Below are 13,233 nucleotides of genomic sequence, written 5' to 3'. Positions count from 1 at the left end.
GACTGAGAGGGAATTTAATAAATGTCTATAAATATCTGAGGGAGGGGACAGGCTCTGCTCACTTGCACCCTGTGATAGGACAAGGGACAATGGATAGAAACTCCAGCACAGGAGGTTCCATCTCAACATGAGGAGGAACTTCTTCACTGTGAAGGTCACAGAGCACTGGAACAGGCTGCCCAGAGAGGTTGTGGAGTCTCCTTCTCTGGAGACTTTCCAGCCCCATCTGGATGCATTTCTGTGTGACCTGTGCTGGATTCTGTGGTCCTGCTCTGGCAGGGGAGTTGGACTCTATGATCTTCAGAGGTTTCTTCCAACCCCTAACCTCCTGTGATCTCCGAGTGCCTCAGACATCACTGAGTCAATCCTTGTGACAGTTAAACATGACACCTTCTGTGTACAGGGTGGAGTGACCTGTCCAGGGTCAGTCAGGAAACCTGTGATGCCTCCATGAGACAGTGTTCCAGTGTTGGCTCCAGACTAGGTGCTGCAGGCTACTTCTGTGCTGCTTTTCTCTGTCAGCTGCTTCCCAGCCTGTGCATTCCCTTGGCTCAGGTCTCTGGGCCAGTTGTTAGGAGTTTCAGTGGTCACGGGCAGGTGGGGAGTTGGTGTGTTTAGGGGGCAAGAAAGTCAGGTGTGACTGGGACAATTTCTCCTCTGCTTGGTTTCTCCTCTCTCGTTTGCCAAACCAGCATGGCAGCACCAGGAACTGAAAACTAATATTGTGCAATGTTGGTAAAGGAGCTGCATGGGCAGGTCTGGAGCTCAGAGCGGGAAGGGAGGGACAGCAAATGTGCTGCTTCCTTCTCCTGCCCTGCCAGGATCCTTCTGCCTGCACCATGCTCAGACACTGCTTTTGTGCTGCTACAGGCTGCCTTGGGGCTGTTGGGGAAAAGAGGTGAAGGGGAAATTGAGAGCACCTCTGCAGAACAGGACTTGGATGGTGATGGGAAGCTGGACATGAGCCAGCATTCTGGGCTGCACCAAAAGCAGTGTGGCCAGCAGATGGGGTGAGGTGATTCTGCCCCTCTGCTCTGCTCTGCTGAGACCTCACCTGCAGTGCTGTGTCCAGCTCTGGGGCCCTCAGTGAAGAAAGGACATGGACCTGATGGAGTGGGTCCAGAGGAGGGCCATGAAGATAATCAGAGGGCTGGAGTACCTCTCCTAGGAAGACAGGCTGAGAGAGCTGGGGCTGTTCAGCCTGGAGAAGTCTCCAAGAAGACCTTAGAGCAGCATTTCAATATCTGCAGGGGACCTACAGGAAGGCTGGGAAGGGACTGTTTCATAGGACTTGGAGTGATAGGACAAGGGGCAATGGTTTGAAACTGGAGCAGGGGAGATTTAGGTTGGACATCAGGAGGAAGTTGTTCACAGTGAGGGTTGTGAGGCACTGGAGCAGGCTGCCCAGGGAAGTGGTTAAGGCCCCATCCCTGGAGACAATCAAGATCAGACTTGATGTGGCCCTGAGCGCCTGATCTAGTTGGAGGTGTCCCTGCTGACTGCAGAGGGGTTGGACAAGATGACCTTTGAGAGTCCCTTCCACCTGTGAGTCTGTGAATCACTTTCTAGATCCTCCTGGGCCATACTGTCCCCACGCTCTGCTCTCCCATGCTTTCTTCCTGCTCCATATGTAGGCCAGCTCAGCTGAGCTTTCCCTGGTATGTGTGATGAGCTGCTCAGTTCATAGAATCACAGAATTGTCAGGATGGAAGGGACCTCAAGGCTCAGCCAGTTCCAATGCCCCCCACCATGGGCAGGGACACCTCACACCACAGCAGGTTGCTCACAGCCACCTCCAGCCTGGCTGCAAAAACCTCCAGGGATGAGGCTTCCACCACCTCCCTGGGCAACCTCTGCCAGGCTCTCACCACCCTCATGGGGAAGAACTTCTTCCTAACATCCAATCTCAGTCTCCCCATTTCTATTTTTGTTCCATTCCCCCCAGTCCTATCACTCCCTGACACCCTCAAAAGTCCCTCCCCAGCTTTCTTGTAGCCCCCTTCAGATCCTGGAAGGCCACAGGAAGGTCTCCTCAGAGCCTTCTCCTCTCCAGACTGAACAGCCCCAACTCTCTCAAGCTGTCCTCATAGGAGAGGAACTCCAGCCCTCTGCTCATCCTCTTGGCCCTTCTCTGGACACCTTCCAGCACACCCAAATCCTTCCTGTAATAGGGCTGTCTGCAGATGGACAACACTGTGCTTCCAGTCTGATTCTCTGGGGCTGGTGAAGAGCAGAGCATGAGTTCAGTCAGTCCTGGCTCCCACCTTGCCACCTGGGAAGTGGTAGGTGTTCCTGGGCACTGGATCAGCCAGGCCAGTGATCCTGGTCTGACCAGCCTGACCCTGATTCCTGCCTGCCATCAGCTTGAGCTCCAGCCCATTGCATGGCCTCAAGGTGCTCTTCATGCTCAGATCTTGTAACAGCAGCTGCAGACCCAGCATGCTGGTGCCATGCCATTGGGGCATCTCCTGGTGGCATCTGCTCCCAGACTGCACCCAGGCTCAGGATGGGTTACACTGTCACCCCTGGCATGCTGTCACATGGTTCTGTCAGGATGGGTCCCACCACCACTTGGCTTTGTTCTCACTTTCTTCACTCATTTTTTCCCCCGTTTGACTTTTGCTGGTGATGCTTCTGTGCCTCCTGCTGTGGGTGGGTGTGAGGAAACGGAGCACAGGGCTCAGAGGGGAGGCTGGGAGCTGAGGGGATTCAGGCTTTGGAAGAGGGCAAGGAGAGGGCAAGGAGAGGCCTTGCTACTGCCTAAGGGGTAGGAACGGAGAAGGTGGAGCCTGACCCCTCAGGCAACAGGGATGGGAGAAGAGGCAAACAGGGACATGCTGGGGCATGGCAACTTCTGATGATAAGAGAAAAATCTCTACCAAGAGAGTGGTCACAGGAAGGAGGGGACAGAGGCTGTGAGACCTCAGTACCTGGTGACACTCTGAATTCCTTACATGCTTGGGAGGAGGCAGCTGGGCTGAGACCTCCAGCCAGTCCTTCCTGCTTCTGTGTGTCTGTGAAAGGTCTGGGCTGCTCTGAAGGGCAGGGTTTGGTTGCCCACAATGTTTGTTTGAAGTGCTTAGGTCTGGCAGGAGGGGAGCAAGAGCAGGAAGTAGTTTGCTAAATATACTTTTCCTGTTCTGCTGCCCTCTGTCCCCACACTGCACGGTGTCATTACGTGGTCTCAGCACTGGCTGCAGCACTGCAGTTGGGTTTATTTTGAGACAAGATGTGTAGGTGCAGCTCCCCTTCAGCTCCCAGGCACTGTCTGGAGACATGGCTCTTCCTTCCTGGAGCTTGCTTCCCACCAGCCCTGCACCAGGCCAGCTGGAAGCTTGTTTCCACTGGCTGAGAAATCGAATGAAGCTCAACAAGGGCAAGGGTAGAGTCCTGCAGCTGGGGAAGAACAACCCCATGGATCAGTACAGGTTGGGACTGACCTGTTGGAGAGCAACTCTGGGAAAAAGAACCTGGAAATCCTGCTGGAAAACAGGATGACCATGAACCAGCAATGTGCCCTTGTGGCCAAGAAGGCAAATGGCATCCTGAGGTACATGACGAAGAGTGCAGCCTGCAGGTCAGGGGAGGTTCTCCTCCTCCCCCTCTGCTCTGCCCTGGTGAGGCCACATCTGGAATATTGTGTCCAGTTCTGGGTTCCCCAGTTCAAGAGGATCAGGGACTTGTTGGAAAAGGCACAGCAAAGGGCTACAAAGATGCTGAGGGGAAAGGAACTTCTCTGTGATGAGGAAAGACTGAGAGGATTGGGGCTGTTTAGTCTGGAGAAGAGCAGACTAAGAGGGGATCTGATCACTGCTGATCAATACTTCAAGGGTGGGTGTCAGGAGGATGGGACGAGGTTTTTTTTCAGTGGTGCCCAGTGACAGGACAAGGGGTAATGGGCACAAACTTGAACATGAGAAGTTCCATCTAAACATGAGGAGGAACTTCTTGAATTTAAGGGTGATAGAGCCCTGGAGCAGGCAGCCCAGAGAGGTGGTGGAGTCTCCATCTCTGGAGACATTCCAAACCTGCCTGGACATGTTCCTGTGTGAGCTTCTCCAGGTGAAACTTCCTTAGCAGCAGTGCTGGACTCGATGATTTCTGGAGGTGCCTTCCAACCCCTGCCATTCTGTGATCCTGTGAGGGTAGTTCAGGGGTGGGAGCAGAACCACAGAACAGCCTTGGCTGTGGCTGTGACACACAAGAGCTGCACACAGGTGCTGCACTGTGTGAAACAAGGTCTGTCAGCTTTTATCTTGAGCATAGTGATTGTCCTCCTAGAGTAAACCTCAGAGTGGTTATGTGCAAGGTAACTGAAGCTTCTCTTCTTCCTGAGCAGAAGGGAAGGCATGCTGGCTGGTTGTGCAGCCCTTGCCTTTGGAAGCTCTCTAGATGTGAGTCCTGTTGCACGTCTGCCAGGGGGACTGGCAGAGGGGAGGATGGGTCACTGCCTGCAAGTGTGGTGGCTGCTGGCCCCTGCTCCCCAGCTGGGCTGGCTGCACAGGTCTTGGCAGGCCTGCAGAGCTGGGCAGAGCCTGGCTGCTCTTTCTGGAAATGAAAAAGAAATGCAGTGATTGAAACCAATGGGAAAGCCTCTGTAGCCATACTGCCTGCTGACATGGAAGGAAATGTCATGGAAAGAACTTAATTAGGAGCCTGGATGCTGAGACGTCTTGAGTTAGGTGCAGTTCTCAGTACTATTCTCAGTACTATGGGGATCAGTTGTGCATGGAAGGTGCCTTCTCACAACAGGCCACAAGCTTCAGAAACCTTTCTTCCTCTTCTCCCAGCCTTGTCCAGCTGCTTAAACTCTGCACATCTGGTGTCAGTTGAGATGTGCACAAGATCTTTTATTTTCTCCTGGCCAAAGGGGAAGAATCCTACCCAGAACTTTACCTCCTTTCTGGCTCTCTAGTGGGGCTTTACTTACTGCTAAGCTGCAGCGTGGGCCAAGGTGGATCTTAGCTGCTTAGAGCACTGATTTTGTGCCAGCACCTTTCCATAGGGCTGGTTCCATCCTTCCAAGCTGGCTGCATTTGTTTTCTTGACAAAACCACTGTCAGAAGCATCTCAGTGGTTTTGGAAAGTTCCTTGGACTACCCCAGGGCCATCCTCTGGGAGAATTGGAGGCAGTACTGGATCAGAAGAAAGGTTTGTGGTGCTCATGCTCCACTTCTGACAGGAGATGCTTGTGTGAGAGTAGGAGAAGGGTAGGTAAAAGCTCTGCTGCCCTTTGTACTCTCCCAGCCCCTGATGCTGTCAGCTGTGGGTGCTTTCCTGCCCTGAGAGTGGCTTCTGTAAGCCTCAGAGGATTTTTCTTGTGCTTTTTTTGGTCTTTCTTCTGTATCTGCCACTACACCATCAACAAGGCAGAGTGAGGCAGGATCCATGAGGCAGCTTTGTCGCTCAACTCCCACCTCGTACATGAGGAGGCTGTTTTGAACTAACCACTGCAGTGCTTTTCCATCTTGCTGAGGGCACAAAGAGGCTCTTGCCATGTAAGGAGCTCTTTGGCTCCTTTTTGCTCTTTGCTCTTCCTCTTTGCCTGTTTTACAGCACACCAACTCGCCCAACCCTGATCAAAAGGCACGACTGATTTTCCTGGCTGATTTCCAGGGGTAAACACTGCTATTGCCCCAGTCTGCTGATAATTAACTTGCTTTTACACCACCACTGTGAGGGGGGGAGGGTATTTATACATTTACAGGTGAGAGAGGCAAGCACAAGGAAACTTAAAGTCAGGGTTGTTTAGTCTGGAGGAAAGGAGGCTGAAGGGAGACTTCATTGCTCTTTACAACTCCCTGAAAGGAGGTTGGAGTGAGGTGGGGGTGGGTAGGTAGTCTCCCTAGGGTGATAGAAGGAGAGGAAATGGCCTGAATTTGTGCCAGGGGAGGGTTAGGTTGGAGATTAGGAAAGAATTTCTTTGATGCAAGAGTGGTCAGGGTTTGGAACACGCTGCCCAGGGAGGTGGTGGAGTCCCCATCCCTGGAGATGCTCCAGAAACGTGTGGCCATGGCACTTGGGGCCATGGTGGCATTGGGTTGATGGTTGAACTCAATCTTAAAAGGCCTTTTCCAAGCAAAACAATTCCATGATTCTATGAAAGTGTCCAGTAAAGGTTGATAGCAGGCTGAGGCACTTAAAGAATTCACTTCCTCTTTCAAACTTCGGACTCTGTACACAGGGGGCGAGCACACAGCATGGAGCTACATCCACACTGCCTCCACAGAGCAGAACCTGGGGCTCCAGTGTCAGGAAATGAGCTCACAACTAGTCACCAGCGATTAAGCAACCACAACTCGGCATTTAAATGCTGTGTTTTGGCGAGCTGGCACGTTGGGAAAGGGAAGTTTAAAGGCCCAGCACTAAGGGAGGGGGTTGGCTCCCTGGGATTGGCAACCAGGCCTGCTCCCGGCGGGGAACGGAGACTCCAGCGCCGGCTCCAGCCGGGGGATGGCTGCAGAGGGCAGGCTCCCCGCCTCCTTTGCCCAGCCGTGCCCGTCTCTTCCAGCCACCCGCACGAGCCTCGCCCCAGCCATGGTTCCAGCTCCACCCTCCTCGCCTATTCACGCTCCTTCCGCGTTTCACCGCCAGACCCAGCACAGGCGGCCCCACGTCCCCGAGGGCACGGATCTCTCCGTGGCCAGGCCCGTGAAGGAGGCAGAGGTAGCGAGCTCCTCCACCTGCCCTCCCGCGGGCCGCCCCCCCAAGCCGCGGGGCTGTGTCTTCAGGCCTGAGGCAGCCCCTCCGCGGCCGCCATGGCCCCGCCCCCGCCCAGCCCCTTCTCGTGACGTCACCGGGCCCGTGACGTCAGCGCGCCGCGTGACGCCACTCCCAGGCTCCGCTCGGCTTGTGCCCCCCGCCCTTCCCGTCGTGCCCCGCGTACCGCTCTGACAGAGACTACATCTCCCAGCAGCCCTCGCGGGCACTTGCCGCCTGCCGGTGCGGCGTGGGGCCGCGGTGCACGCCGGGAGCTGTATGCAGCGCGGGGGCGGCCGGGGCGGGGCGGGCTGCAAGCGGGCGGGGTGCGGGGAGTCCTGCGAGCGGCGGCGACGGCGACGGCCCGAGCTGTGCCGGCGGACGGCCCGACGGTCTGTTAGGGGAATACGGAGTGAGAGGAGCGGACACCGGTGCTCCACGGCCGTCCTCACCGCCCGCACCTAATATCGCGGCCTCGGCGGCCCGGCCCGAGCCGGCACAGCCATGTCGGGGCTCCTGGGGAAGCTGTTCGGGACGGGCGCCGGCGGGAAGGGCGCCGGGAAGGGCCCGTCCCCGCAGGAGGCGATCCATCGGCTCCGCGATACGGAGGAGATGCTCAGCAAGAAGCAGGAGTTCCTGGAGAAGAAGATCGAGCAGGAGCTAGCGGCCGCCCGCAAGCACGGCACCAAGAACAAGCGGGGTGAGCAGCCGGGGTGGGCCGGGGGAGGCTGGGAGAGGCCGGGGGGAAGCTGTGCCGAGCCCGGCTGCTTCTTCCTTGGCAACAGGTCCGGCGGGCCCGGCTATCCGGGAGCGGGGCGGGCCGGGGCGTGACCTGCGTGTAGCACAGGCATGGACGTGTGCTGTGTTTTAGAGCTTACTGCTGTCTCCCCTGGGCTTTCCCCCGCTGGGTTTATACCGGAGCGGGCTTTCCCTCCCCGGGAAGGGCAGCCCTTACCGCTATCGTGGTGCCGCGTCACTCCCGCGTGATCGGGAGGTCACGATGCTGCTCGGCAATTTTCTGTTTGGTTCGCATTCGGCCTAGGGAGAGGTTGGGGAAACATCAGGGCAGCAACTGGGGTGGAGCTGGTTGCCTACAGGAGTTCACTGTTGAAGCAGTGTCTCGGTGTGGAGCAAGGCCTCGCTCTACAACGTTGGGCTTTTTTTTTTTTTTTCCCTTCTAAACACAAAACTCTTTACCTACACCCTGCTTAATTCGAGCATTTCGTTAAGTATAATTGTACTGCGAGGTGGCTTGTAAATGACTGTTAGAAATCAGTCTTGGCCAGGTGGAACTTGTCCTGCCTGGGGAGGTCATAGAATCATGAAGGCATAGGATGGTGGGGATTGGAAAGGGCCTCCGGAGATCATTGAGTCCAACCCCCCTCCCAGAGCAGGATCACCTAGGGCAGATCACACAGAAAAGCATTCAGATGAGTTTTGCAAGTCTCCAGAGAAGGACACCCAAAAACCTCTCTGGGCAGCCTGCCTCAGGGCTCCGTCACCCTCACAATAAAGAAGTTTCTCCTCATATTGAGGTGGAACCTCCTATATTCCACTTTGTGTCAGTTGTCCTGTGCTAGGACATCGGGCACCACTGAAAAGAGCCTGGCCCCTTCTTCTTGATACCCACCCTTCAGGTAAATAGCATTAATAAGATCCCCTCTCAGCCTTCTACAGACTGAACAGCCCCAGGTCTCTCAGCCTTTTCTCATCAGGCAGATCTTCCAGTCCCTTCATCACCCTCATAGCCTCCACTGGACTCTCTGCAGTGTATCTCCATCCCTCTTCAGCCAGGCCCAGCTGTGTATTTTCAGTGCTGTACATTCATACTCTGTCAGCCTGAAGCCCAGAGGTGGGCTGACAGCTGATGTGTTCCTGTGCTCTGATGAGCTTCCTGCTTCTTTTACAGCAGTCGTTAGAAGTGGTGTGCTCAGAAAAACGTGGTCCTAGATCTCTGTGTTGACGTTGCCCTTTCTGTGCCAGGTTACAGGGTTTGAGGCAGGAGGTGTGGCTCTGGCTGTGGCACTGGGAGTTGCTAACACACAAGTAGCAAGGGCTAATTTGCATTAATTGCTGATAACAGTTTCTGCTTGGTATCAGTGCAGCAGGCAGCATTTCAAGCCTCCTTCCACGCTTCAGAGCAGTGTGCTGCAGCAGGGCTCTCATTTGTGCTGTGTTTGAATTGATGGTGTGAAGGAAGCAGGCTCAGGAGGGCTTCCTGGGTTTCATAGAATGGTCTGGGTTGGAAGGGACCTCCAAAGGTCATCTAGTGCCAACTCCCTCTGCAGTAAGCAGGGGCGTCCTCAACTAGATCAGGTTGCCCAGAGCCCTGTCGAGATTTGTAGGCAGCAGCAGGGTGGCAGAGGCCTCACTTGCTGCCCCAGGTGTCTTCTGAAGAACCTCAACAGGCTATGACTTCAGGCTTAGTTAGTCTCTAAATCAAATTTATTGCAGCAGTTTTAATACTGAGTCTGAGTATTTTAAGTCTGAGTTTCTTCTGCAATTTTTGGCCTAGTTTGGTAATGAACTAAAAAGGAGAACTAAACTACTTTTGTCTCCAGCAGTTCCTGCATCCTCTGTCTTAATGCTGGTCGTGTTTAGCTTCTCCTAAACCTCTCCTGCTGCTGCTGTTCGTTCAGGTGTTTTATCTTGCTCTGCCCTATTGTCACCTCTCTCCATGCCTTTCTGTGCGTGCTGCCCATCAGTGTGCTCTGGAGAGCTTGTAGTGGGAGAGATTAAATTTCCTTGGGGGTGGAGGAAGGAGAAAAACCTGCCTGTTCACCAGCAGGATTCTGGGTCAGGCTAATTGAGGTCTCGCAAAAAAACAGGATCCTCAGGAGTAATTAAGGAGCTGTGAAAAGGAGAAGGGCTAGGGTTGGTTTTCTGGTGGAAAACAAAACCTCCTTTTTTTTTTTTTTTTTTTTTTTTTCATTTCCAGACAACTTCTGAAACTAAGAGGCCAACTTTTATTTATTGGGCTGCAAGGAAGGACAGCTGGTTATCTGCTGGCTTGCTGGGAAGTGAGTTCCCCTCAGGACAGACTAAGGGACTGCTTGTTTACTCTGCCTTCAAGAGGACAGCATCAGCTGAGCTGTAACAAATTGCTTGGGTTTAATATGCAGTTGTTTGGGAGTTTGAATTTGGATTTTATTAGGAAGCAGTTGTTTGGATTTGTTTTTAACATGTAATAGTTTGAATTTTTTTTTTTAATATGCAGTTGATTGGATTGTTTTTTTTTTTTTAGCAAGCAGTTGTTTGGATTTTTCTTAGTATGGAGTTGTCTGGATTTTTTAATTGGGATTTTTTTTTTTTGACATGCAGTTTCTTGGATTTTTTTTAATTTGGATATTTTTTTAATATGCAGTTGCTTGGAATTTTTTAATATGCAGCTGCTTGGATTTTTTTTTCCCCATTCTGACGTTTTAAATGCAGTTGTTTGAATCTTTTATATGCATTTTTGGGGGGTATTTTTTAGACACAGTTATATGGATTTTCTCTCACTCTGACTTCAGGCTGCTTTCTACTCTAGAAGTGATGACATTTTGCTGCAAAGTCACTTAAGTCTATAATTTAAGTGGCAATAAAACCACCTTAGTTTTATATGTGGAAGTTTGTCTTGTTAATAGAAATACTTTGATCAAATTGAAATGAGATAAATAAACCCCAACAAAAGCTAATTAACCAGAGGGGTTTTTAAGTGTTGGATTAACTTCTGAAAACTACAGCTTGAGGAATCCTGAAGCTTTCTTAGTTCACAGAATTGTCAGGGTTGGAAGGGACCTCAAGGATCATCCAGTTCCAACCCCCCTGCCATGGGCAGGGACACCTCACACCACAGCAGGTTGCTCACAGCCACATCCAGCCTGGCCTTAAAAACTTCCAGGGATGAGGCTTCCACCACCTCTTTGGGCAGCCTGTTCCAGTGTCTCACCACCCTTATGGGGAAGAACTTCTTCCTAACATCTAACCTAAATTTCCCCTCCTCTGGCTCTCCAAGACCTGAGTTGTGTTCCTCTGGAGATCTCTGTGTGTCCCATGGTGAAGCTGCCATGGGTGGTGCCCACATGTAGGGCTCCACTGGACAGCTTTGCTGACAGCAGTGGAAGCTGCTGGGCTGAATGAAGCTGGCAGGAGAACAGACAGCAGTGGGGCAGGGAGTTTACCTGGAAGCTTAAGGTCACCTTGGAAAACCTGGGATGATGTGGTTTTTTTGTTTCCCCAGAGGAAAGATGGGTGTCTGGCACGCTGAGGGTGACAAAAGGAAATTCTCTCTGCTCTCCAGCACACTGCCTGATTGTTTGGGTGCCAAGCCAGAGGGGTTTCTAAAGGCTCATTGACTCAGGCCTCCAGCACTTGTGGAGTCTAATGAAAGCACAGAAACTTAGAGCCCTCTGCTCCCTGTGCCTGCCCCAAGCACAGCCAGGTTTTTATGAATTGATGAACTTGGTTTACATGGATATTTTTATGCAGTCTGCATTTAGGATCTCCAGCTGTACACCCAGAGAACTCCTCATGAAGTCCTGAGGTTCCAAGCAGTTACTCTCAGGTATAAGTTTCCTTAGTCTCTGTTGTTTCTTGGCAAGGGATGATTTCAATTTTGGATTGAAAGTTCTTTTTCTCAGGGTCTTTCTGTTCTCTTCTTGCTGCACAGACTTGGCAGTTCTGTCATTCCTGTGCCTTCTAAAGGAACTCAAATTATTTTAATAAGTAGTAATTTGTGGTTTTGATTCCATTCCACCCATTTCTCCTCACTACTCCATAATGCCAAAGTAGCTCCTGCAAGGGGAGAGGGAACAGTCTCTAAGTGTTAAGTTAGTGCCAAGGCACCTGTGCTGCTTCTAGAATGTGGAGGAGGGAGATCACAGAATCACGGAATGGTCTGGGTTGGAAGGAACCTCCAAAGCTCATCCAGTCCAACCCTCCTGCACTCAGCAGGAACATCCCCAACTAGATCAGGTTGCCCAGAGCCCTGTCCAGCCTCACCTTCAATATCTCCAGGGATGGGACCTCAACCACCTCCCTGGGCAACCTGTTCCAGTGTTCCACCACCCTCATGGTGCAGAACTTGTTCCTCACATCCAATCTAAATCTGCTCTGCTCTAGTTTGAAGCCATTGCCCCTGGTCCTGTCCCTGCAGGCCTTTGCAAACAGTCTTTCTCCATCTTTCTTTTAGCCCCCTTCAGGTACTGGCAGGCTGCTATTAGGTCTCCCTGGAGCCTTCTCTTCTCCAGGCTGAACACCCCCAGCTCCCTCAGCCTGTCCTCATAGCAGAGCTGCTCCAACCCCCTGAGCATTTTCATAGCCTCCTCTGGACCCTCTCCATCAGGTCCATGTCCTTCCTACATTGAGGGCTCCAGACCTGCACACAGCACTCCAGGGGAGGTCTCCCCAGAGCAGAGCCAAGTGGCAGAATCACCTGTCTGGCTCTGCTGGCAATGCTGCTTTGGATGCAGCCAGGCTGTGATTTGCCTTCTGTGCTGCAAGCTCACACTGCCTGCTCCTGGCCAGCTTCTCATCCACCAGCACCCCCAAAGCCTTTTCCTCAGGGCTGCTTTCTCTCACCTCATCACCCCCATGTCTGTATTGATAGTGAGGATTGTTCCAGCCCAGGTGCAGAACTCTGCACTTGCTCTTACTGAACCTCATGAAGTTCACCTGGGTCCCACCTCTCCAGCTTGTCCAGATCCCTCTGGATGCCATCCTGTCCCTCTGGTGTATTGACAGCACCACTCAGCTGGGTGTCATCTGCACACCTGCTGATGGTGCCTCGATCCTGCTGTCTGTAGCATTGATAACAATATTAACCAGCACAGGTCCCAGTGGAGACCCCTGAGGGACACCACTGTCCCTGCTCTCCAGCTGGACCAGAGATCAGCACTTAGGACTTTAATCTGTGTGTCCATGGGGTGATACTCTGCCAAGGAGAAGACTGATCATCTCTAGAAAGGTTTCTGGAAAAGATGCAGGTAAACAATCCCTCTTCTGGGGAGGAGTTGGGTTATGCTTGGGTTTTGTTTTGTGTTCTCATGGAGAAGCTCAGCCTGTTCTGAAAACACCCTGTGTCCTGCTGCTTCTCTCCTCTTCCCCACCTCCCCTCCCCTCAACACTTTTATCCTAGCTCATGAGTTAGTGGATTTACTCCTCCCAGTGAAGCAGCACTTTGAACACCACTCAGCCAGGATCTAACTGGGATTTTAAATCTGTCCTGAAGAGAAATTTTTGCTGTAACAAAGGAAGTGCACAGCTGTGAGCTGGGCGGTTTGGAAGTCCTGTGCTGCTGCTGCATCCTTTTATTCCGCTCCAGTTTGTCCATATGACATCATTTCAAGCCTGGAATAATTTATCAGGCACTTAAACTTCATGAAGCAAACCAAGCTGCTAGAGCTTCCCAAGGAATGTCAAGTTCCTGGGGCTCAGGATTCAGTTTCAGGGTAGCTCAAGCTGATCTTAAGCTGCTCCAGTTTCACTTCTTTCCTTGTGGCTCTTACCTGGTGGCACAAAGCCAAACTGCCAGAGGAATATCACAGAGGACAC

General features: G+C 52.5%; 1 protein-coding gene across 1 annotated transcript in view; it reads left to right on the top strand.

Annotated features, from left to right (window-relative positions):
- Positions 1–7,203: 7,203 nt before the first annotated feature.
- CHMP4B (charged multivesicular body protein 4B) overlaps positions 7,204–13,233 on the top strand; it is a 29,014-nt gene continuing 22,984 nt past the window's right edge. The window contains exon 1 of the mRNA XM_054391928.1: positions 7,204–7,399. Coding sequence (XP_054247903.1) covers positions 7,204–7,399 — 196 coding nt within the window. The remainder of the gene's footprint in view (positions 7,400–13,233) is intronic.

The sequence above is a fragment of the Indicator indicator genome, chromosome 24 (genome assembly GCF_027791375.1).
Source record: "Indicator indicator isolate 239-I01 chromosome 24, UM_Iind_1.1, whole genome shotgun sequence".
NCBI classification, from domain to species: domain Eukaryota; kingdom Metazoa; phylum Chordata; class Aves; order Piciformes; family Indicatoridae; genus Indicator; species Indicator indicator.
Note: the sequence above shows the minus strand (reverse complement) of the source record. Positions and strands in the feature narration are given on the sequence as shown.